This window comes from Heteronotia binoei, chromosome 6, assembly GCF_032191835.1.
Source record: "Heteronotia binoei isolate CCM8104 ecotype False Entrance Well chromosome 6, APGP_CSIRO_Hbin_v1, whole genome shotgun sequence".
Lineage (NCBI taxonomy): Eukaryota > Metazoa > Chordata > Lepidosauria > Squamata > Gekkonidae > Heteronotia > Heteronotia binoei.
The window spans coordinates 76,018,100-76,039,830 of NC_083228.1; the positions used below are offsets into that span (position 1 = coordinate 76,018,100).

General features: G+C 40.8%; 1 protein-coding gene across 2 annotated transcripts; it reads left to right on the forward strand.

Moving 5' to 3' along the window:
* Positions 1-2,390: 2,390 nt before the first annotated feature.
* SFXN3 (sideroflexin 3) lies at positions 2,391-20,801 on the forward strand. Of its 2 annotated transcripts, none has more exons than XM_060241790.1 (11): positions 2,391-2,462; positions 6,231-6,397; positions 6,902-7,072; positions 8,319-8,417; positions 9,701-9,776; positions 10,405-10,490; positions 11,131-11,258; positions 12,064-12,113; positions 13,531-13,580; positions 14,701-14,748; positions 16,527-20,801. In XM_060241790.1, the coding sequence occupies exons 2-11, from the start codon at positions 6,234-6,236 to the stop codon at positions 16,621-16,623; spliced, it is 969 nt and encodes a 322-aa protein (XP_060097773.1). In that variant the 5' UTR covers positions 2,391-2,462; positions 6,231-6,233; the 3' UTR covers positions 16,624-20,801. The 2 variants fall into 2 exon arrangements, with proteins under 2 accessions (XP_060097773.1, XP_060097772.1); XM_060241789.1 differs by lacking the exon at positions 2,391-2,462 and adding an exon at positions 5,976-6,124.
* Positions 20,802-21,731: the final 930 nt, after the last annotated feature.

Genomic DNA, 21,731 nt, shown 5'->3' on the forward strand with positions numbered 1-21,731 from the left:
AAATCCTGTCTGATGGCACAGCAGGGAAAATGTAAGGAACCAAGGGCAGGGAATCTGATGGAAGATGGCACAGATGTGGACAGCACCTTTGAAAATGCACACCTTCCTACGCAGCAATGGCAAACAAAACCACGACTGAACAGAACGAACAACAATAAATTATAACCAAATGCTAAATATATATTGTCACAATGATTATTTGAAGCACAGATATATAAAGGCAAAATAATCAAAAGTCCTCTTTAAGGAATAAAGGAAGACATCTTAAATGTCTGTGAAAGTCCTCTTTAAGGAATAAAGGAAGACATCTTAAATGTCTGTGAAAGTCTGTGAATACCACAGTAAATCTGAAGCCTTCCCATCAGGAGTTAAGGGAGCAGAAGAGCCTCTGAACAAAAGGCAGTAAATCATCAGACAAGAGGAACCTGTTTCAAATCAAGATCTTTCTCAAGTTCAGTTGCCGTAAGAAAAAAGGCATGCAGGCAGGGACCTATCTCAGAATGTTTCCATAATCTTCAAATGCTGCAAGTCAGTGAAGTGCCCAAGCAGTCAGATGTTTGCCAGATAAGCCAAAGCAGAGAAAAACCATTGTGTGGAAGGACCCCATAACACCAAAGTCAAAGGATGGGCATTTTGGCATAAAATAGCCAGAGGAACTACATAACACAGCTAGCACCTGTTGTAAAAGGAGATAGATAATGAAGATGGAACAGGTATCAAACATGTTTGCACTGAGATAGACTGCAGGATGAGTAAGTCCATAAAGATAAACTACATCTCTACTCTCCTTACAACTATGCCTCTGAGCTTATCAAGGAGCCAAGGACAATTCCTTTTTTGCTTCAGAATGAAGACATGATGTAAGCTCCCTATGAACAGCTCAGCTTTTTGAGATTGCAAGTGGAAGGAAAATGTGCTTACACTTAAGACAGATTCATAAATAATTTGGTTTATTAAGTCAAGGCTGTTCAGAGAGATGATCCAGTCATATCCAGTTCTGAAATTGTCATAGGCACCAACGACCCTGGGATGGCTGGTCTGTTTCTTCAACTCTCATGCAGACCAAGGCACATAAGAAGAACCATTCAAGGGGTCCATCAAGAGATCTGTCTAGTCTTGTTTTATGCAGTAACCAACCAGTTGCCCTGGAGAGCCAACATAAAGGAAATAGAGATGTTACCCCCATGGATTAAATCTGGCTGGTTTGTGTTTGGTTGTGTTTTGTTCTATCAGATTATTCTTGCAAGTATATTTGGTATAACAAAACTTTTCTCCTGTCATCCTCCAGATTGGTGATTTTCCACCACTGTTTTACAGATTCAACAGTAAGGAGACCTGTTCTACCCCTTCTTTGCAAAAGCAGTTTATCACATTTTTTGCCCTATTGACATATCAATACATCATCAGACCATTCTTCAGTATTCTGGCGGCTGTGAACCATCTTTGTCAGTAGACACAGGGGAGAAATTTGAAAGGCTTGAGCACAATAAGGACAAATGGTAGCAATCCTCAATTTCTTTTACTTCTTAGCTCTACTAGGGCCTTTGCTACAGTTAACAGTTGCTTAAGTTGAAGCTGATTCCTGGCACATACACACAGAGACTCCATTTCCCCCAACTCTTGGGAAGCTGTAATTTCTAGCTAAACCACTGCATAGTTGAGGAAATAGACATCTCCATTTGACATTTAATTAGGGGATCTGATCTTTGCAGCACAGGTTCACAGGCTAACTTAATGCATGCCGATCCCTTCCAGACTTCATTGAACATATGAACATGTGAAGCTGCTTTGTAGTATTAATATATTGGATCAGGACACTGGTCCATCTTTTTCAGTATTGTCTACTTGGACTAGCAGCAGCTTGCTAGGATTCTCAGGTAGAGAAAGGTATTTCTTAACGCTTGTTAAACCTGATCCTTTAACCGTAGGTGCCAGGTTTAAAGCTGAGACATTCTGCGTAAAAAGTAGATGCCCTTCCTTTGAACAAGGGATCCTCTCCCTCCTTTTCATGTTACAGTACTCTGCTGTCAGTGAGATCTTCATGTCTGCCTTCCCACTCTTGGTCTGGATATGTTCTAGGGGGAAAAGGTTCCTGTTGACATATTACCTGTTGTTATATACTTCACTTTTTGTCATTGTATGCTGTAGTAATAAACTGCACCCAAATGGATGAGCCCATAATATTAATGTAGATCCAGTATTATGCACACCAATGTTTGTAGACTTGTTCCAGATCTCCAGACTGAGTTAGCCATCCATATTTAGCTCAAGTTAAAGTGATCTGTCAATTAGCAAACAGCAGTCTGAATAAGGCCCCAGTGGTGTGGTTTGAACATGGAGCTCATTTTCCCCCTACAAAATCCATCTCTTTGTTTTCCTTGTAGACCAGCAGCAGGCATAGAAATGGGCCATCTTGCTTGAGAAGGTATAACATTCTCATCTTGCTTGTGAAGTTTTTCCAGGTAAACAAGGAAAAGGATGGTGACCCCTTGATATGGTTGAAGGACTCCTTCCCCACCCTTCCCCTAAAATTGGCTAATTTGCTTGTTCTTGCCACTTTCACCCTATGATTCGAATAACCCTTAAATCAATTAAATTGCAATCTGTATCCCTGCATGTCCTTTCTTTGCAATCTCTATGGGAGACTTTCCAAATATTCATTCTAATAATATTGAAGATAAAGTTTTTATCAAGTTTTTAAGTGCTGTGTTTCACAGGGATTTTATTCAAAAGGATTACTGCTGCTAGTGAGAATGTGTGAATATTGGAAGCTGACATTTTTCTGTGTTTTAGATAGTATGACATTTGTTTTTTTTCCTTATTACCTGGGTAACATCCTAGACATGGAAAATTGGATTTAAACAGCAAACAACACTTCCTCAGAAAATTCCTCCACTGTATGAGCTAATTCCTTCTCTCAAGCTGATATAAACTCTAGTGACCTAATTTGTTTCTTAAGAATGCATCAGAGGAAGATGGAAATGATGTTGTATCACTCAAATTATTCCTTCTCCACAGTTTTGGTGATATTGTACCTTAATCTGCTTTCAACCACCTTAATATTTAAAATTAAACAAACTCTATATAGTTCTCTATTTTAAAGGATCAGTTCCAAGTATGAAGTAATAGGCAGATAAAACTACACATCACTTAACATCAGAGGCAGTCTTAGTAATTCTGGGGTCCTGGGCAAAAGTCCAGGATAGGGCCTCAGAATCACTACCGCCACCTACTGCTCTCCTCCCAGCTGAGCAAGGGACAGCCCTCACTCCCATGTAAAGTGGGTGTGAGTCATTGCAAGAAAGTGTCTGCCCAGCTCTAAATGGAGTAGGCACAAGTTGCTGCTGTTGCACTGGCTGTCTGAGCAGGGACAAGCTTGAGTGGCACTCACTGTGAATAGGCAGCCCAAACCCTGGATAGGATAGGTGCAAGTAATGGTGGTGGGAGGCTGCTCCCTCCACTGGGGAGACAGGGCCGTGGATGGTCAGGCCCCTTCCCTGAATAGGGCCTGGGGGAGCTGCCCTGTTGCCCATTGGCCAAGAACACCCCTGCTCGACATGTGCTGGTCTGACTTTTTTGACATATTCTTACCAAAAGTAGGAGGCATGAGACTTTGGGATTTTTTTCTAGAAGACCAGGTAATACCTTGATGTTTCAAGAATGGGTACCCCAAGGATGTGGAAAGTCATTTGTGAACAAAACAACGAATCATCAGGGAAATGGCAGAGGGAGAGGGGAAGAAACCTTCTCTATATACCTGTAAAGAGTTGTGCACCCTGGAGGTACAACACAATGACCTTGTACACTTCTGATTTTAGAGGAAATTCTCTTGTGGCTGAACCCTCTTTGCTAGATGGAAGAAGGATTGGCTTATTTTTTTTAATGTATAACTTTTGACCCATGCACTTTAGGCAGAGTTGTAAAGCTGTCTTCAGCCCAAAGCATGCATTTAAAGAAGTTGCTGAGTCTTTTTCACCTGAGGTTTTGAAGTTAGTTACACATCCAAATAGCTTCTACTAGGTTTAGCTACAATTCCTGTTTCATTAGGGATGGTACAAGATTATTGCTATTTAGTAGTAAATTACAAGGGGCAAATCTGATGTGGGCAGGTTAGTGAGTGATTGTTGTTAATTTTGTAAACTGACAGTTGCCCTGCTCTGGATGGTCCAGGCCAGCCTGCTCATCAGATCTCAGAAGCTAAGCAGGACCTGCCCTGGTTAATATTTGGATGGGAGACCATCAAGTAAGCCCAGGGTTGGGACACAGAGGCAGGCCATGGCAAACCATCTCTGAATTTCTCTTGCCTTGAAAACCCCATGGGTGGGTCACCATAAGTTGGCTGTGACTTGATGCATTTTCCATTCATCAAAATGATAGTTGCATGTAGTTGCTGATGGCTAAATCATCATATATTATTATATATGATGAAGTTGGCCAGATCCAAGGTAACTTAAATCCTATGATTGGAGCTGTGAATGGGCAAGATAGATTGGTTAGGAAATGTACAAATAGGTATAAAAAAGGCCTGCATGGTTCACCAACAAAGTAATGGAAGCAGTAAAAAGCAAGAAGGATTCCTTTAAGCAGTGGAAGGCTAATCTGAGTGAGATGAATAAAAGGAAGCACAGGCTTTGGCAAATAAAATGCAAGTCTGTGATCAGACTGGCAAAAAGGAACTACTGCAAAAAACATAAAGGCCAAAATAAAAATTTCTTCAAATACATTAGAAGCAGAAAACCAGCCAGGAGGCAGTGGAGCTCTCGGATGACCAAGGGGTAAAAGGATTACTAACAGTTGATCAGAAAATGGCAGAGAAGTGGAAAGCATTTTTGCCTCTATCTTCACTGTGAAAGATGGGAGTTCTTACCCACTTCAGAACTGCTGATTTCAAGAGGGGTGTTGAGAGCCCTGAGTTGGATTGAGATGACAAGAGAGGAGGTCCTGTGACTGATGGACAAATTAAAAACTGACAAATCACCAGGCCCAGATGGCATACATCCAAGAGTTCTGAAAGACGCTATGTCGGGGGCAGTGATACTCTATTCTAGGTGATTGGGGGGAAGGGGGGAAACAGTGGAAGGGTTTTTAGAGTTCTGGCCCTACTGTGGACTTCTTGATGGAACCTGGGTTTTGACCACTATGTGACACAGAGTGTAGGACTGGATGGGCCATTGGCATGATCTGACATGGCTTCTGTTATGTTTTTATATTTCTACAAACCTGAAAAACACCCCAGGTTTGCAGAAAAATATGAAATCTTTTTTTTTTTTTTGGGGGGGGGGGGTCAGCTCAAGTATTCAAGAGCTGGTGAACCAAGGCGATTATGCTGCCAGTACCAGACTGAAGTCGAGATACATAGCTGGCTCTGATTTTTCCTTGTTTTGACATAGAACAATCCTGATTCTCTTAGCATCTGTGTTAAGAGGTTAAAGCACCACAAGGAAATCCCCCATATGTTTAGATGTGGCCTATGTCAGCCCTCGTGAGCAACAGGTATACAGAGGACAGTCTATGGGGCAACAAAGAGAAGTGTTAGAGAAGTGATATTTTTCATCCACAGTAAAAAAGGCATAGTGAGTTTTTTAAAGTCCATGCTGTGTATTAGAAAGGTATAAAGTGGTATGATGGGCTTGATGCCCCTGAACCTGTGGGATTTGTCCCCATCACAGGGATCTATAGGAGGATGTCTCCATTGTACCTTGAGGATTTCTCTGCAACCCAAGATAGGGATCAGACCTAATCCTTGTTATATACAGACACATGGACTGCTGTATCCTGGACAGTTGTCACTTTTTGGCATGCAGAAGTGATCTAAGCCAGCTGCTGTGTCTTAAGGAAGATCATATGTACTTCTGCTAGGTGGAAGGAGGATGCAAGAGAAGTTATCACTGGCTTCATTCAGTCACTACAGAACCAGATGACATGGAGTTTCCCCCTGGGGTAAAGTTTGCATTTGTAGCAATGGCAGTGTCTACTCTGCATGTCTCTGCATGCAGAGAAAGTAAGCAAATTACTGGCAGAGGTATTCGGCGCCTTTCTTGGAAGTCTCTAGATTTGCATCTAGATCCCAAATTATGCTGGCTGGATAGGGCACTGCACAATATGAAAAGACAGAGACTCTCAAGTGAGTGTGGATATTGTAGGCTCTTCACTTGCAGATAGGGCTGTGAGTTCCTGTGTTGTCTTGCAGAAATGTAACTGTTTTGTTTCCTCTCTTTGGATACCTGCAGAAGATGTCAGGGGAATTGCCCTTGCACATCAACATCAAGGACCCACAATGGGACCAGAGTACCTTCATGGGGAGAGCAAAGCATTTCTTCACAGTGACGGATCCCCGCAACCTTCTGCTTTCTAGCAAGACCCTGGAAGAGGCCCGGAGGGTGATTGAGGATTACAGGTTCTCTTGTTAGTCTGGGGATTACTTTGGTTTTTGGAGGGATGTGATGGCAAGGGGGTGGGGTGCAGATTAGATGGTAAGTGTAATATCCTGTTATGTAGGGGAATCTTTTAAGGCACCTGGTTTTACTGTGGCCATTTGGGGATAGGGGTTTGTTGATAGTTTGAGGGCATAGAAATGTCAATTCCTAAATACTTTATTATAGCCTGGATTTTAAGTCAGTCCGAACCTATGAAGAAATCTGTTCCAGACTGTCCACAACAAGGCTCCAGAGCAAATGGGCCATAAGGTCAGATGGTCCATTTCAGTTCAAGCAATATACCCATACAGAAAGGGCAGAAGAGAAGCACTTAGCAACCCTACCTTTTCAAGATGCCTCTTTTCTCCCAAACCTGTTTCTCCCGGTATCATGAATGGATTCTTCTTGCAGCTAATTCCACAATCTAAGTGATTCCTTTCTTCAAACCTACTTTCAATCTTCTTTGCTTTTTCGGCTCATTCCAGGATGGGAAAAGTGTCACCAGGCTTGACTGAGGATCAGCTATGGCAGGCAAAATACATCTACGACTCAGCTTTCCACCCGGACACAGGCGAGAAGATGATCCTGATTGGACGTATGTCTGCCCAGGTGCCCATGAATATGACCATCACTGGATGCATGCTCACCTTCTACAGGCATGTATACAACTTCCAATGTCTACCCTCTTATGTGAGCACAATGCAGAACATGGGCAAGGGCATGAGACAACTCATTGCTAAGTCTGGAGATGAAGAGAAATGCTGTGTAAGGGGGTGGAAATGGCATTGTCTGAACCTTTGTCTTTGTAGCCCTGGACTGATCTAAGCTCAGTTTGCTAAGGCAAGGGGCTTCTTTAGGCTGCATGGTTTAAAATGTCATGACAGTTATATATGTGTGTCTGTGCCAGTGATACTTACTTAGTAGCATGGGACCTACTTTTGGTTCTTCTGAGCACCATTTCCCAGTGTGGCACCTGCTGCATATTTCAGGAAAGTGGACAAGGTCAGTGCCTGGTGGAACTTGCAGTGGGCAGGTGCTTTCCACCTTGAAAAATTGCAAGGGGTACAGGTAAGCTGTGAGACTTCTGGAGGTGCAAGTCTCATGACTGAGATGGAAGTGGCTGTGGCTCTTTTTGTTATGGTAATTGCAAATGTGGCTCTCTGTGAACCACAGAATGAGTACCGCTGGTCTATGCAGGTGTGTATATGTGTATATAAAAGCATGACATCTGCATCCATTTTTTCACCCCCTCCCCATGAGATAGTGACACCATTCAGAACTTGGATGCCATCTTCTTTTTCTAGAAACTAATGTTTTATTGTCTGCTATTTTGGTTTTTATTGTTCTTTTGCTGGTTTTTATATTACTGTAAGCCACCCTGATCCCAATTTCTGGGAAGGGCAGTCAAAAATCCAAATAGTAATAACAACAACAATATTAATGATGATGATGATGTACAAGAGTGTGAACATTATAGAACATATATAACTGTGACTGTGCATGCTCAGAACTGCAACATAGAATTTTTTTAATTCTGAAAAGCTGCATGTATGCTGGCAGAGGGATTTATGTGTGCAAACTTAACTGTCCAAGATGAAAGTAAATAAGCAAACACAGTTTACTGACAGCTGAAAAGTGCTTAAACTCTCAGTTAGCTTGCACACTCAGCAAGAAACAGTTGGTGATATCAAAGCTACTGCTACATGTGTATGCCCAGAACTGGGAGTGTGTAGAAATATGAATATATGGAGTAACAAATATTAGAGTGTCTTCAGACCTGTGCAAATGCAAAGCTGAGAATGTATGAGAACACAAGTATGCACCAATGAGAATGTGAGTGGGTGGGGGGTGAGCAACACACACTGAATAGTCTCTCTGACAGTTGCCTTCTTTTTCTTGCAGAACAACACCTGCTGTGTTATTCTGGCAATGGGTGAATCAATCATTTAATGCCATTGTCAACTATACCAATCGGAGTGGAGATGCTCCCATCACTGTCAAGTAAGAAGGAGCTTGAGGCCTGGGAGTCATACTCTCTGAACCAAAATGCCCTGGTGCCTAACTCCAGAGGCCTGTGGATGGGAACTTTGATTACTCTGCACATCCTCAGAGATTTCTGATTCTTTCATATAGCCCAGAGGCAAGCCTGGGCGCTAAAAAATTGTGTTTTGCTTGTTGGTTAGATGCTGAGAACAACTGTGGCTCAGTAGTAGAGCATCAGCTTTGCAAGCAGATAGCCCAAGGTTCAGTCCCTGGCATCTCCAGTAAAAAGGATCAGGCTGCAGGTGATGTGAAAAACCTCCATATGTGACCCTGGAGAGCCATTCTCTGTCAGACAATACTGACCTTGGTAAACTAGTGGTCTGATTGTGTCTGAGGCAGCCTTAAGTGTTCAGGTGTCCTTGATAAGCAATCAGTAACCCTGGGGCTTGCTTATCAGGTGTCCTTGATAAGCAATCAATAACCCTGGGGCTTGTGCCCTCAGAGATGAGTGTTGGGTAAAGGAAGTGATGAGGAGCCATGAGGGTGAAAAACAAGTTAGAAAGTAGTGCTGGGCCCCAGAGGGCAAAACTATAGTGTGCTGAGGCCAGAGAGGAAAGATATGAGAGGAACAAGTGAAGGAAGCTGGTAGTGCTAGGAAGGGTGTGAAAAAGAGTGGCTACTCTGAGGTTACTTTATGCATAGTGCTGGAAATCTACAAAAATACCCACAGTAGAAGAATGGTTGTTAAAGATGCTGGAATTTGCAAGGATAGCTAAACTTACTTCACTGATTAGAGAAAATACATTATCAACATTTTTAGCTAACTGGAAACCCCTTATGGACTTCTTGTATGCAAAGGAAATAAATGATTTGAGGATTCATGTATTTGAGGATTAAGGAGAACTTTAAATAATATATAAAAAAGGAAATTTGTTAATGTACTTGCTTTGATTTTAGAGCAAGTGAGTATGCTATAATTCTAGAATTAGCAATAAGTAATGGAATTTTTTTATCATGGAGAAATATTGGATGTCTTAATGATATGTTTCTTTGATCTTCCTCCTTTTTCCTTTTTATTCTTATGTCTGAAAACTTTTAATAATCATAGTAATAATAGTGATGATGATGATGATGAAGAGTGGCTGCTCATCCTCAAAGGAGGGGTGGTGTCTGGGGGTAAGGATGTGTTCCACTAATAGACTCCTTGTATTTCTCTAGAGTAAGGGTTGAGTTGAACAAGATAGTTATTTCTGTTGCTAGAAATGTCTTAGGCTTGCTAAGGTGGCCTACTTCCTTTCCAGCCAGTTGGGCACTGCATACATCAGCGCTACCACTGGAGCTGTAGTGACGGCCCTGGGACTCAAGTCCCTCACTAAGGTAAGGAACCGACTGGCTCTGCCTGCCCTGCCACAGAGCGGCATTCTCCCAGGAGGAGGCCTAAAGGGAAAGTTCTCATTGCAGGATTAAGACATAGTTGGAAGGAGATTTCTGTGCAATTAGGTATCCTTGCTGTGTTATTAGAAATATTGCCTCCCTGACAAAAAGTGATCCTCTCTCCTTGTTGCATCACCCTGTAATCTGCCAAGAGGTGTAACTGTGCAAGCTCTATTTATTTCAATAAGTGGAGTCCTTCTTTTATGGGTGGACGTAAGTTTTGAAGTATGCAAACTTGTAGATCTGTAGAAACTTATGATAAACTTCCTTTACATATTCATAGGACAGGCCAAGACTTTCAGTCCTTCCTTCGTGCATATGGTCTAGTAGGATGGCTGAATTAATTTATACTGGCTCTGGCATGGTGGGTGGACTAAAGTTGAGGCTGACTGTATTGGTGAGAGAACTGCTGTCAGAAGAGATAAAGAGACTGTTTAAAAGTTCCACAGGCAATCATTGGCAGAGCTGAAAGTCTATTTTTAATTGCCTTGGGGTGTGCATATTTGCAAAATGTTTGCCTCCATTACTGATTCAGTTTATAATATGGATCTTTCTTTATCATTCTTGGAAGCATTTGCCACCAATTATTGGACGCTTTGTGCCTTTTGCTGCTGTGGCAGCTGCTAACTGCATCAACATCCCGCTAATGAGACAGAGGTAAGATGGTGTTCTGTATTGAGCTGAGAGTGTGATGGGGACACTGCTCCACAATGTCAGGCTCCTGGCAATTTCTTCTAGTTATACTGCATTTTAAAAATGGCATCATGTTGACCTAATAGCACAGTAGCGAAGAGTTACTTTCCTCTTTGATATCAATGGGCTTAGACAAGTGTAACTCCTCTTGGGATAGCACTGTAAGGCTGTGTGTTCACCTGTCCGCTTGCTTTGTTCCAGTGGATGTTCAGAGGACTCCTCTGTGTATTTTAGTCATGCTACTGTGACATGTTTCCACCTTGTCCTCTCATCTGGTGTAGTGCTGACTCTAAGTGAATGGTGTGTGTAGCTAGGTGTGGTGGCAGTGCATGATTATCCTGCTTAATTGTGAAACCAACTGGCAGACATGGCTGAAAACCTCTGATTTGGGCTGTGATGCTATGTCATTCAGTTACTCCTCACCTTGCAAGCTGCTTTTATCTCCATGGCAGAACATTCATGGGCAAATCATGGAGTTATGCATAATGTGTAGCTGTGCTCCACAAAGACAGGAAGAATGGACAACTGTGTCTCAGAAGACTTTTCTGACAAGAGAAAAAATGACATTAAAGGGCTGTGCTTTTTTCCTGAACCATTCCTACAGGGAGTTAAAGTTTGGTATCCCCATTTTAGACGAGAATGGGAACCGGCTGGGTGAGTCCAAGAAGGCAGCTCAGCAAGCAATCATGCAGGTTGTGGTGTCCCGTATTGGCATGGCTGTACCCGCCATGGGTAAGTGGTTCCTGCGTGGGCAGCTGCCCATATAATGTTTGACTTCCTGGCATTTCCCGAATGTCTTTTTTTTATTTTGGTAGGCATCAAATACAAAATCTTATGTTTTTGAATGGCCCAGTACAATGTTATCAATCAAATGCTGTGAAATACTAAAGACTTTTGTGGTAGAAATGCTATTAGGTTAAAAAATGTTATCGTATATAATGCTATCTTATACTATCTAGTTCATTGCTATCATTACATCCCAAGAATCAAACAACCTTGAATATGAAAAGCTAGGAGTCTGTAAACTGTCATCTGGGGACCCTGACTTGTTGGCATTTTTTAATTTAGAAATTCTCTTCAGGCTTTTAGTGAGGGAAAAAGAATTTCAGAACTTACTTTGTTCATTAAAGGGTACAGCTGATGCCAGATAGAGCTGTAAATCTGAGAACCATCCATAATTATGTGAGTTGCACCCAGCCCCAGGAAGCCTAAGTGAAAACAAAAAAGTCTGGATGAATTGAGAAACTCAGTGGGTGCTTTCACATGGCAGCTGTTTGCAAGTGGATTTTGCAGCTTATATTGTTTTATCATGTTTTATGTTTTTTTTATTGCCACTGGCCTGTTAGCCGCCCTGAGCCTGCTTTGGTGGGGAAAGTGGTATACAAATATAAATAAATAAATAAATATTCGTACACAGTAAAAATCCAGTTGCAAAGCAGTATTTAGTGTGTGTGAATGCACCCTTTCTGTCTTCCTTGGAGAGATAACCAGGTGGGGGAATATGTTTCATACCATTTTTCCCTTTCATCCTGCACAGCCATCCCTCCTGTGATCATGAATGCACTAGAGAAGAGAGCTTTTTTGAAGGTAAGTTCTTCTGGGTCTTATTTGAATTCACAGACCGAGTTTTTCATCCCATTCCTGTAAGCGTTATTGATCATGTTTTTTGTTTTGCTGTTCAAGACTATAGAGCCAGTCTTTGTTTTTGTCTGCTTACTGTTGTGTCACAACAATGCAGTCATTACAAATGTGAATCAGTAGAGGGAGTGTAATTTTTTTGTAAAAAGTGTTAGCTTCTATCTTTGAAACACTGGGATGGGTTAAACTGGTGTAAACAAAAAAACAAAAACCTTCTTGCTAAAGGGTGGCTTTCTTCCTGTTTTGCAGGCAGAGAATCTAAGGTAAAAAGGAAACAAAACCATATTATAACAAACATCATGTTTACTTAATGGTTTCTGAGGCCATCATGAGGTTAATGTGGCATGTATATAGGATTACTAACACTTCCCCAGTTCATTTGTGTGGGATGCACCCTGTAAATATCCAAAAACCATAATGACATTTCCTAATCTCCTGATTTAATCACTAGTGGAAGGTACATTTGTACAGGTCTTTACTAAGCTTCTCTTTTCTTTTATGCCAAGCTGGGATGTCTTTTAATGCCTCTGTGTGTCTCCATCACCCTCCAAGTATTTATTGCTAAGTAAATCATCCCAGATTGTCAATAGCTGGGTTAATGTAGGGCTGTTTTCACATGTGGACCACACAGGGCAAGTCTCTGGTGTCCCTATTAGCATGGGACTTTTAAAATCAGTTTGGGTAGTAGGTATTTCACTTCAGTGTTAACAGCAATTTACCTATTACTGATTTTTAAAAAGACAAAATCCCTCTAGTGGTGAGGGGAATGGAGGTGTGTGAGGATGTGGCAGGGGATGGGGAAAGGCACCATCTGTGAGTGGGGAGTTTTAGAAATGTGCACCTTCCCATCCACATGTGGGGAAGCCCATTTTGACTCTGATGTTTCCGGAAGCATCAGATCAAAGGATGTTCTGGAAACATCAGAAAAAGAGGGGTGGATAATAATGGAAGGGAGGAAGTTGATGTTATGTCAATGTTCTGTTCCCCCCTCGCCACTGAAGTTTGAGAGCAAATCATCTGTGTGGAAGCAGCTTAATTTTCTCCCTGTCTGAAGGATTCTGGTTTTGAGCAGTCCTTAGTAGAAGATCACAGTAATATTGATCCCTTCATTAAAGGACATCTGAACAACTAACTCAAATAAATGGATGATGTGAGACTACCACAGGGCTCTCTAACACAGTTTTGGAGGTTAACAGTACCTGAAAGTACCAAGGAGACTTTCTTCTGGTGATTCTAGGAAATCAGGTTCAGAAAAAGTCTCCCAAAGAGACATATTAACATTGTTGCTACATAAACAACTGCTTCTCTAAAAATCACAAACCAGAACCACTGTGAGCATAAACATTTCCCATGTGTTTCTCTTTAGCGGTACCCCTGGATGAATGCTCCTCTGCAGATTGGACTGGTGGGTTTGTGGTAAGCAAACTCCCTTTCCCTCTCCCTGTGGTGCAAGTAGGACTGCTTCTTATCTGAAGAAGAGACGAGGCTGTGAGGATTTTCAAAAGCAACTTCTAGAACTTGTAGATAAGATGGGCAGTGATTTTGAACAGAGCCAAAGACCACATGGCTAGCAAGAGCAAAAGTAGAAAAATTGTGGGCCTGGTACAGATATCACTTCAGTTGCATAGTGATGGGTCCCTGCTCCTTAGGGTATGGCTGTAAGAGTTGTTGTATTTGTGTGGGGGAGTTGTTGTATTGGTGGAGGGGAGAAGCTTGAGCAAGTTTTCATCAGTGCCCCCCCCCTTCCTGGAGTGGGCCCACCTTCTTGCTGCTTTCTCCTGTCTCTAGGCCCATTTGCTACAGTTACTCCATAGGGAGGGGATGTTCCATTCTCAGTCCTGTCATTGTTCACTCACACAAAGAGGGAAGGCCAAGAGGAGAAGCAACAGGCCAAGGGCACCAAGGGTTGGCAGAGGGACCCCTGCTAAGACAAGTGCCCTAATAGCTGAGCCCTGGTACTGGCCTTGCATCAGGTTTCTGGGTTTTCTAAGGTGGCCATTATGAATTTTCTGTGATTGTGCAGGATGAGAAATCTTATCTGTTTAAGATTCAAATGCCACTTTTGAATACTGGTATTTTCAGTTCTTGGTATCTCAGTTAAGGGCCCTTCTGCATGATCAGCCAAAGTGTGCTCCTACCACATTTTAACTTTGGTGTGACACCCCCAAGACCCATTTTGCTGCAGTGTGATCTACATACCTACCTATAATAGTGACAACTTTGGAGACATGGGCTATTTAGCCCTCAGATTTGACAAGATCAGCACTCCAGCACAGGAGAGGAAGAGCCCAAAAAAGCATATTGGACTGGAAAGAAGACTTGATTGGGATATAAGATACCCATATCCATGATGCATTCCTTATACATCATGTACCAGAAACCAGCTCTCAGTGTACTCAAATCATATAGACTTGCATAAATAGGGATTTGTCTTATGTGGCTGATAAGGATCATTTTCTCCAGAGAGTCAGGAGCTTCCAAAGTTAGAAATGGAAACTAAAAACCATATCTCCTGTTTTTGTCTCTCCTCCTGCAGCTTGGTGTTTGCTACGCCTCTGTGCTGTGCACTCTTCCCACAGAAAAGGTGAGCACTCCTGCTACATGCCATAGCATGTTATGTCCTCTAATGCTTTTCATAGGTGTTAGTTCAAGATGCTTTACTAGAAATATATTTTCTATAGGAAAATTGCTGTCTAGGATACAGTTCCCAAATCTAGGCAGTTAAAGCTTTTCTAGCAGGTTCATTTCCTCTTCTTCCCTGGACTGATTTCTCCCTCCTACGTAGAAAGCAGCATCTTCTTGTAATGTCAAGAGGAAGCAGAAAACCACCCTACCTTTGTCATGGCTTTTGTTTTACTGTGAGTGGTCTAAAAGGTATATGGAGATGGTACGTGGTACATGAATCAAATTTCAGGTTGTTGACTAGTGCCCAGTTACATAACAGGTGCAGGTAGCTAAGTGTTGTGGGTTCAGCTTAGCAATTGGCTCACCTTGCCAGACTTGAATATTTGTTTTATTCTCCATCTGATATTATATCTATAAAAGAGCCTTGTCTAGGACTGTGTGTGCTTTGCACTGTTTTTAATTCAGATGGTTAACCAAGGTAACCCAAATTCTGCACCAAGAAATGCAGAATTATGCATGTAGAACATGTCTGTATTTACTTTTGTGCATATTTTATTCTGTGTCTATCACTTTTTTATCTTGCCCTTCCTCCAAGGAGCTCAAGGCAATGTCCCTTCCTTATTTATCCTCACAAAACCTTGTGAGGTGGGTTGGGCTGAGAAAAAGTGACTGGCCCAGTGTCACTCAGGTGAGCTTTCATGGCTGCATGTGGACCTGAAACTAGGTCTCCCCCATCATAACCTGGCAGTCTAACCACTGTACCATACCGACTCTGTTTCTGCACTTTTATGAAGACAGGGAGTTCTCTTGTATGATTTAGCTTTGCAGATATCTTATAAGAGGCTCCAGTTTACCTTTAAGACTGTGTTACCAAATGAGCAACGATAGGAATAACAACAATTATAATAATGGCTCTTTATTTAGCCAGGGGTGGACAAACTGTGGCTCAGGAGCCACATGTGGCTGTTTCTCATATATTGTGTGGCTCTTGATTCCTTCACCACCTAGTCAGCTGGCTTGGAGAAGGCATTTCTCTCTAAATCAATTCTCTAAATCAAGCCCTTCAGCAGCTTGGAGTAGGCATTAAAGTTGCTTTCTTTCCACATCTCCCTCCCTCCTCCTCCCTTCTCCCTCACCATCTCTATTTTCCTTCCTTCCTTCCTTGCAGCTCTCCAACATCTGACATTTATTCTATATGGCTCTTATGTTAAGCAAGTTTGACCACCTCCGATTGAGCCACTTGTATGGCAATTTATTTTAAAATGTATGTTTTCCATTATGCAGTCTTCAAGACAACCTACTACATATGAAAATACACCAGTCCATTGGGTGCATTTCAAAGATCAGCAGCAGTGAAAACAAAACACCAAAACCCTGAAAGATAATAATTATTAAAGGCTGTGTTATGAAGATGGATTTAGCCTGGCACCTGAATGATAGAAATGATGGCACCAACTGGTTCTCCCTGTTCTGCATTAGAATCAGAATTCTGTTGTCATCTCCTAGTAAGGAAGATGTTGGATGAGGTTCTTTGAAGGATCTCTAGGCTACATGTATAATAAGGTTTCACATCACATAATCATAAACACTTTTTTCTACCTTCCAAGTTCCTACTGAATATCAGGAGGTGTAATACTCAAAGGTCACAGCTTCCATCACAGTTTCTGTGGGATTGTGCTAGTAATGGGATTCAAGACTGGGCTGTAAACAATGCATCGTTTGTCCTTTCTTTTGCAGCTCAATGAAGGTGAGTCACTTGGAACCTGAACTCCAAGCTCAGATTGGAGAGAAAAACTCCAGCATTGAGGTCGTCTATTTTAACAAAGGGCTTTAAGATAGGCTTCTTCATAGTACCTGGTGCGGAGCAGACAGGACAGGATGAAGAAGAACCAGGGATCTGGTGCACCTCATAAGGAAGTTACTGTTTGTAATTGTATAACTCCTTTGAAATGCTGCTTTTTAATTGGCTGTCACATCTTGGCAGGTCCTGTGTGTTTGATATAACCTTCCTGGATTCAGGTGAACTGTAGGGGTAGATTGTATTGTGGCAATGTGGCTGTTGCTGTAATGTATACTCCCTGAACAAAGCAGAAACATTCCAGTCATGACCCATTTAGGAGTCAGAGTTAGAATCTTCAAGCAAACCCAGTCTCAATATTATGCACAATTCCAAATTGGTGTGCATGTGTGTTTATAATCCCTATGAACCAATAGAAATTATATTTTTGAAAAAGGAGAATCCATAGACTGTATTGAATCCCACAAGAATAGGTTACAATGGGAAGGACAACTTGTTTTGGGGGGGGATATCTCATGCTGAGGGCTAGAAAAACAGTGTGCACCATACATGTTTTTATGATAGCTATATTTTTGTATTGATTTTGTTCCAAATCATTTTAATTTTCACAAACAAAATATGCTCGTACAAAAATGGCTGTATTCTTTTCATACAGAGATATGGGGGATCCTTTTACAGCAAAACCCCTTCCTCCTTGTAAGCAAAGCACACATGTACATGAATATATTTACTTACAACTATAAGACTACACAGCCTATGGTGCAGTATGAAGATTAGTAAAGCATGCATATTCAGAGCTTTAATGGAAGCAAGCAAATTAAAGTCACCTCAGGCTATTTGTCTTGCTGGCACTGCAGTGAGGAACATTATGGTTTGCATTGAATGAGTTTATCTATGGAGTGCTTTTAGATAAAATACTGTCTGTTGTATAAAAGATTGGGTCAGATGGTTGCTTCCATTATTATAGGATATTCAAGTAAGTACACAGATCTAAAGATCATTATTTTAGCTCTAGTGAGTATATATCTGGCTGAGAAAGAAAGCCATAAGGTGTGACCATCTGGCCATCCTTCAGGTGAGTCATGCCTTGTTGATAAGAAGAATCTATCTAGAATAAGAAATCACCATGTAACAAAAATTGTATTATGAAATATAATAAATTATATTTTTAATATATATCTATATATTACTTGATCATACAAAATGCTCACCCATCATCCATTCATTATGGATCAACCATGATCCACAAAACTTTCACTACGGAAGATAGCTTTTTCATGGTGGAATGCTAAGACACCTAAGGAACAGTCATGCGTTGGTTAGATTTCTTGGCATTCCTCTATGAAAAAGAAAGGAGATAAAAGTTATTTTCCATGGTGAAAGTTTTGTGGAATTTTATGGCAACACTTATTCCAAAATCCCTCAGAGAAGCTACTGTAGCTCTTTGGAAGCCAGCACAGTGGAGAAGAACAGACATTTGAAATAGACTGTACATTTTATTCCATCGGCTCATATCTGGATTTTTGAATATTTTTCTCCTGCTATATGTTAACATATTTTGGATCATGGTTGTTCTATAATGAATGAAGGATGGGTAAGTCTTTTGTATGAATCAAATAATATATAGACATATAGACACATACATTGAAACTATAATTTATTATATTTCATAATACAATTTTTGTTACATGGCGATTTCTTATTCTAGATAGATTCTTCTTTCTCCATGGTTCCAGTTCTCTTTTTGCACCTTGTTTTGTTGACAAGAAGGGCTTTGCCCAAAGAGACCTAGGGTGGGCGGTATACCTGTTTTAGGTTGGGTCATTGTGTGGAAGAGCAAGCTTGGAAGTGCCACTGCTTAAAATGAAAAGGACAAATTTCTAAAAGCATAGAGTTCTGCTGGATCAGACCAAAGGCTTTTCATGATTGCCAACCAGATGCCTCCTTAAAGTCCACAGACAGAGCTCCAGAGAAGCTGTAATAACTCCAGTTTAATACAGGCTGTCATGAGCATTGTGCTTTTCACCTATCTCTAACTTGTGAATTTTATAATGTTTTAGTTAAAATACTGTTACAAGATCCACGTGTTCTTTTAAAAAAAAAATGTTAATAGCACTACAGAATGATTATGCTTTGTATCAAGATGGATTGTAAAGGTTAATAAGAAATTTCATATCATAGGTGTTTCAGATGCAAGGCTTCTGAAGTAGTTAGGCTTAGGTGGCCCAAGACCATATATATGTCTGTGCCACTGTTCCTCTGTTGTAACTCCTTGCATATTGGCTTGTATTCTTTCCCATAATTGTGATGAAGCTGTTTGCATGTTTTCCACAGAGTGTTTACTTCCATCTCTTGAAATTGTGCTCTGTGCTTTGGTTTGAGTTTTCCTGTTAATAAGAACTTTACTTCCAATATCATAAAGGTGGGAGACTGTCAGATTCTATAAAAGGACATTGAAGTGAAGTTAGTACTTGTTTAATGAGGTTCTAATGTTCATTTAAAAAAAATAATCCCAAACTGAGACACTAATCCAAATAGCATGTAAAGTGGAAGTATAAATTGCCTGAGTAACATGCATTATTTTGAGCTATGTATCATATGGAAATTAACTGGAAAAAATATTCTTAATCTGACCCTCAGAAACTATAGGATCACAAGTTGAGAGAGGGAAAGATCAGTCTGTTTTTGCACAGGCCTCATCTCCTTTTATTATTTCACTCTTCAGTCACTTTCACACTGAGATCACTGACTGGTTGAAATAGAAGGCATGAGGAAAAATACACAACACAGATGTTTTTAAGCTGAAGTTGATTTCTGTCAGTTCAGCATGTTACTCTGGCTTTTCCTTCAGTTTAGGCAAATGTAGTGGCAGTAGCCCTTCCCCCCATTCAAAGTGCATGATGGTCTCTTCCAAAATGAGAAAAGAAATCTGTTTAAATTCCCCCTCACACCACACAATCTTCACCAGCACCTGTGACTATGAACACAGATCTTGTTGCACACAGTGGGCATGTGCTTGTGCAAACATGTGCAGCAAGTGAGATTTCAAGTATCTGAGCTTCAGGCAGAAAATATGTTAAATCTGCTTTAAGCATAAATCGCAATCTTCACTGCATGTGGCTATGAGTAAACAATGCCCATTAATATCTTTCCTACAATACCTGTGCTCTACCAAAGTTTGTTCATACTGAAGGCATAGTTGAATGGAAGTTCCTGGGTTCCTGATGTGATGTTTTTGTCAGAGCTAGAAGTGCAGTACTCAGTATATGCCCCCCTTCCTCCAAATTGGTAGAAGGATTTTTGCAATATTGCCCTATGCTGATAACAGTGCATGCACTGTGTGATCCCACAATTCCTTCTGTCTGCCATGTAGACCAATGGCTCAATGCAAGGATCATCTTATTTGCCATGTGGCATGCACAGAATCAGTGCATCCGTTCTGCAACAGCAACTTCAGTGGAATCTGCCCCGTTGCACCTTCATGTGCTTTGAAAAGGCAAAGACAAAAAAACCCAAAAACAAAAGAATGAATATTGCTGATGGTTTAAAGGGATAAATCACTCCACGGATATAGAAGTAAACTTTCCTCTGACTAGTACTGTCCTGTATATTGTACAACACAGTTTCCAATATCATTAGGGAAAAGCTCAGGTAGCTGAAACTAAGTTTGCCATCAAGTTTACCAGTTGCAGGGTTACTTAATAAAATTCATTATAATAGTCCTCCTTTCTGCCCCCCCCCCCCCAAAATCTAAAAGAACCTGATGTTTTTGATGACACATGTGTGCTTGTAAAATGGGGTGAGAAATGTATGTAGCCAGTACTGACTTCCCACAAGACAGCTGAAGGTCAGCTGTTTAATCCTGTTTTCTGTTCTTTTCATCCCTGGAGCAAATTACTTATTTCAATCAGAGCAAACCAGGCTGGGGTTGTTTGTTTGGTTCTTTATAAATGTCATCTTTGCTGGAGGCTCAGGGGTTGCTATGCGCTTTTTATCCTGTTTACTCTTAACAAGACCTCATCCAACTCTTTGAAGCTTATGACAGATTGAATTGATTTTTTGTACGATTTTTTTGGTTATGTTCAAAGCTTATTTTACCAAATTCAAAACTATGTTACCAGGCAGGAATCCACACTGATTCCATGTCATACCTCCTGTGTAGCTTTAACTGCAGCAACATATTCCAAATAAAGAGTATAATTTCTCTCTCTTGCGTATGTTGTTACTGTTTTCTTGGAGGGACAGAACTGATTCTGCTCATAATTGTTTTTATCATGGTATGGTACACACTGAAATAAATTCTTCATTTGCTGTCTTAAGGAAATATGCCATCTGGCCAGATTTTTTCCTACCTTGTGGCTATAAGTAATAAACACAAAAGATGGTGTGGAGGGAGAGAAAGACCCTGGATTCTTTTCATATTTGAGAGCCCATATTCTGGCCTGTATTCTTTAAAAATCTGCAAAAGTACTAGGGGCAAAAGATCTAACGTAAGGTATACTGTAAGATGCAATGTATCACATTTAAATATTGAGTCAATAAAGCATTGAGGGAGTGAAATATACCACAATGGTCATAGAGTGACCATTATAGTGTATTTTACTCCTTGGATGTTTTATTGAGTCAATATAATTCACAAGTATATTTTAATATTTATCTGTGGTATGGGTTGAAGTGTTTCTTACATTGTGTCTCCATAATCTATTTTTTTCACTTTGATACCTCTAATATTTTTACATAAAGGATTTTTTCATGCATATAGAGGTTTGTCCTCTTCTTTTTCTCTGTATTCAGAGCATAATCCTTTCTAAATGTTAGTTCTCTCCCCCAAGTTAATCTGTTGTGCAGAGATTATTGGTCTTTATATATGTTTATATTCCCTACCCGCTGTCTCCTCAATCCTTTGAGTGGGCAAACCCTGTTTATTTTGGAGCTGGAACTTTTCAGCAGAAGGCACCTAACCCTCTGGAAACTGAGATGTACTTTCCCTTTCCTTCTTATATTTTTTTCTGTGTCTTCAGAGTAACAGTACATTGTTACATGAAGTGTGATGGCAAAGTAAGCAGAATGTAGGAAACACCAAACTCAGGCCTGATCCTGCCAAATTTATTTATAACTAAGGGTAACTATGTGTCACACAGAAA

Coding starts and splice junctions, on each gene's coding strand:
- SFXN3 (XM_060241790.1), top strand. CDS start 6,234: ATGTCAGGGGAATTGCCCTTGCACATCAACATCAAGGACCCACAATGG. Junction 6,398..6,901: donor AGGGTGATTGAGGATTACAG/GTTCTCTTGTTA, acceptor GGCTCATTCCAG/GATGGGAAAAGTGTCACCAG. Junction 8,418..9,700: donor GATGCTCCCATCACTGTCAA/GTAAGAAGGAGC, acceptor CTTCCTTTCCAG/CCAGTTGGGCACTGCATACA.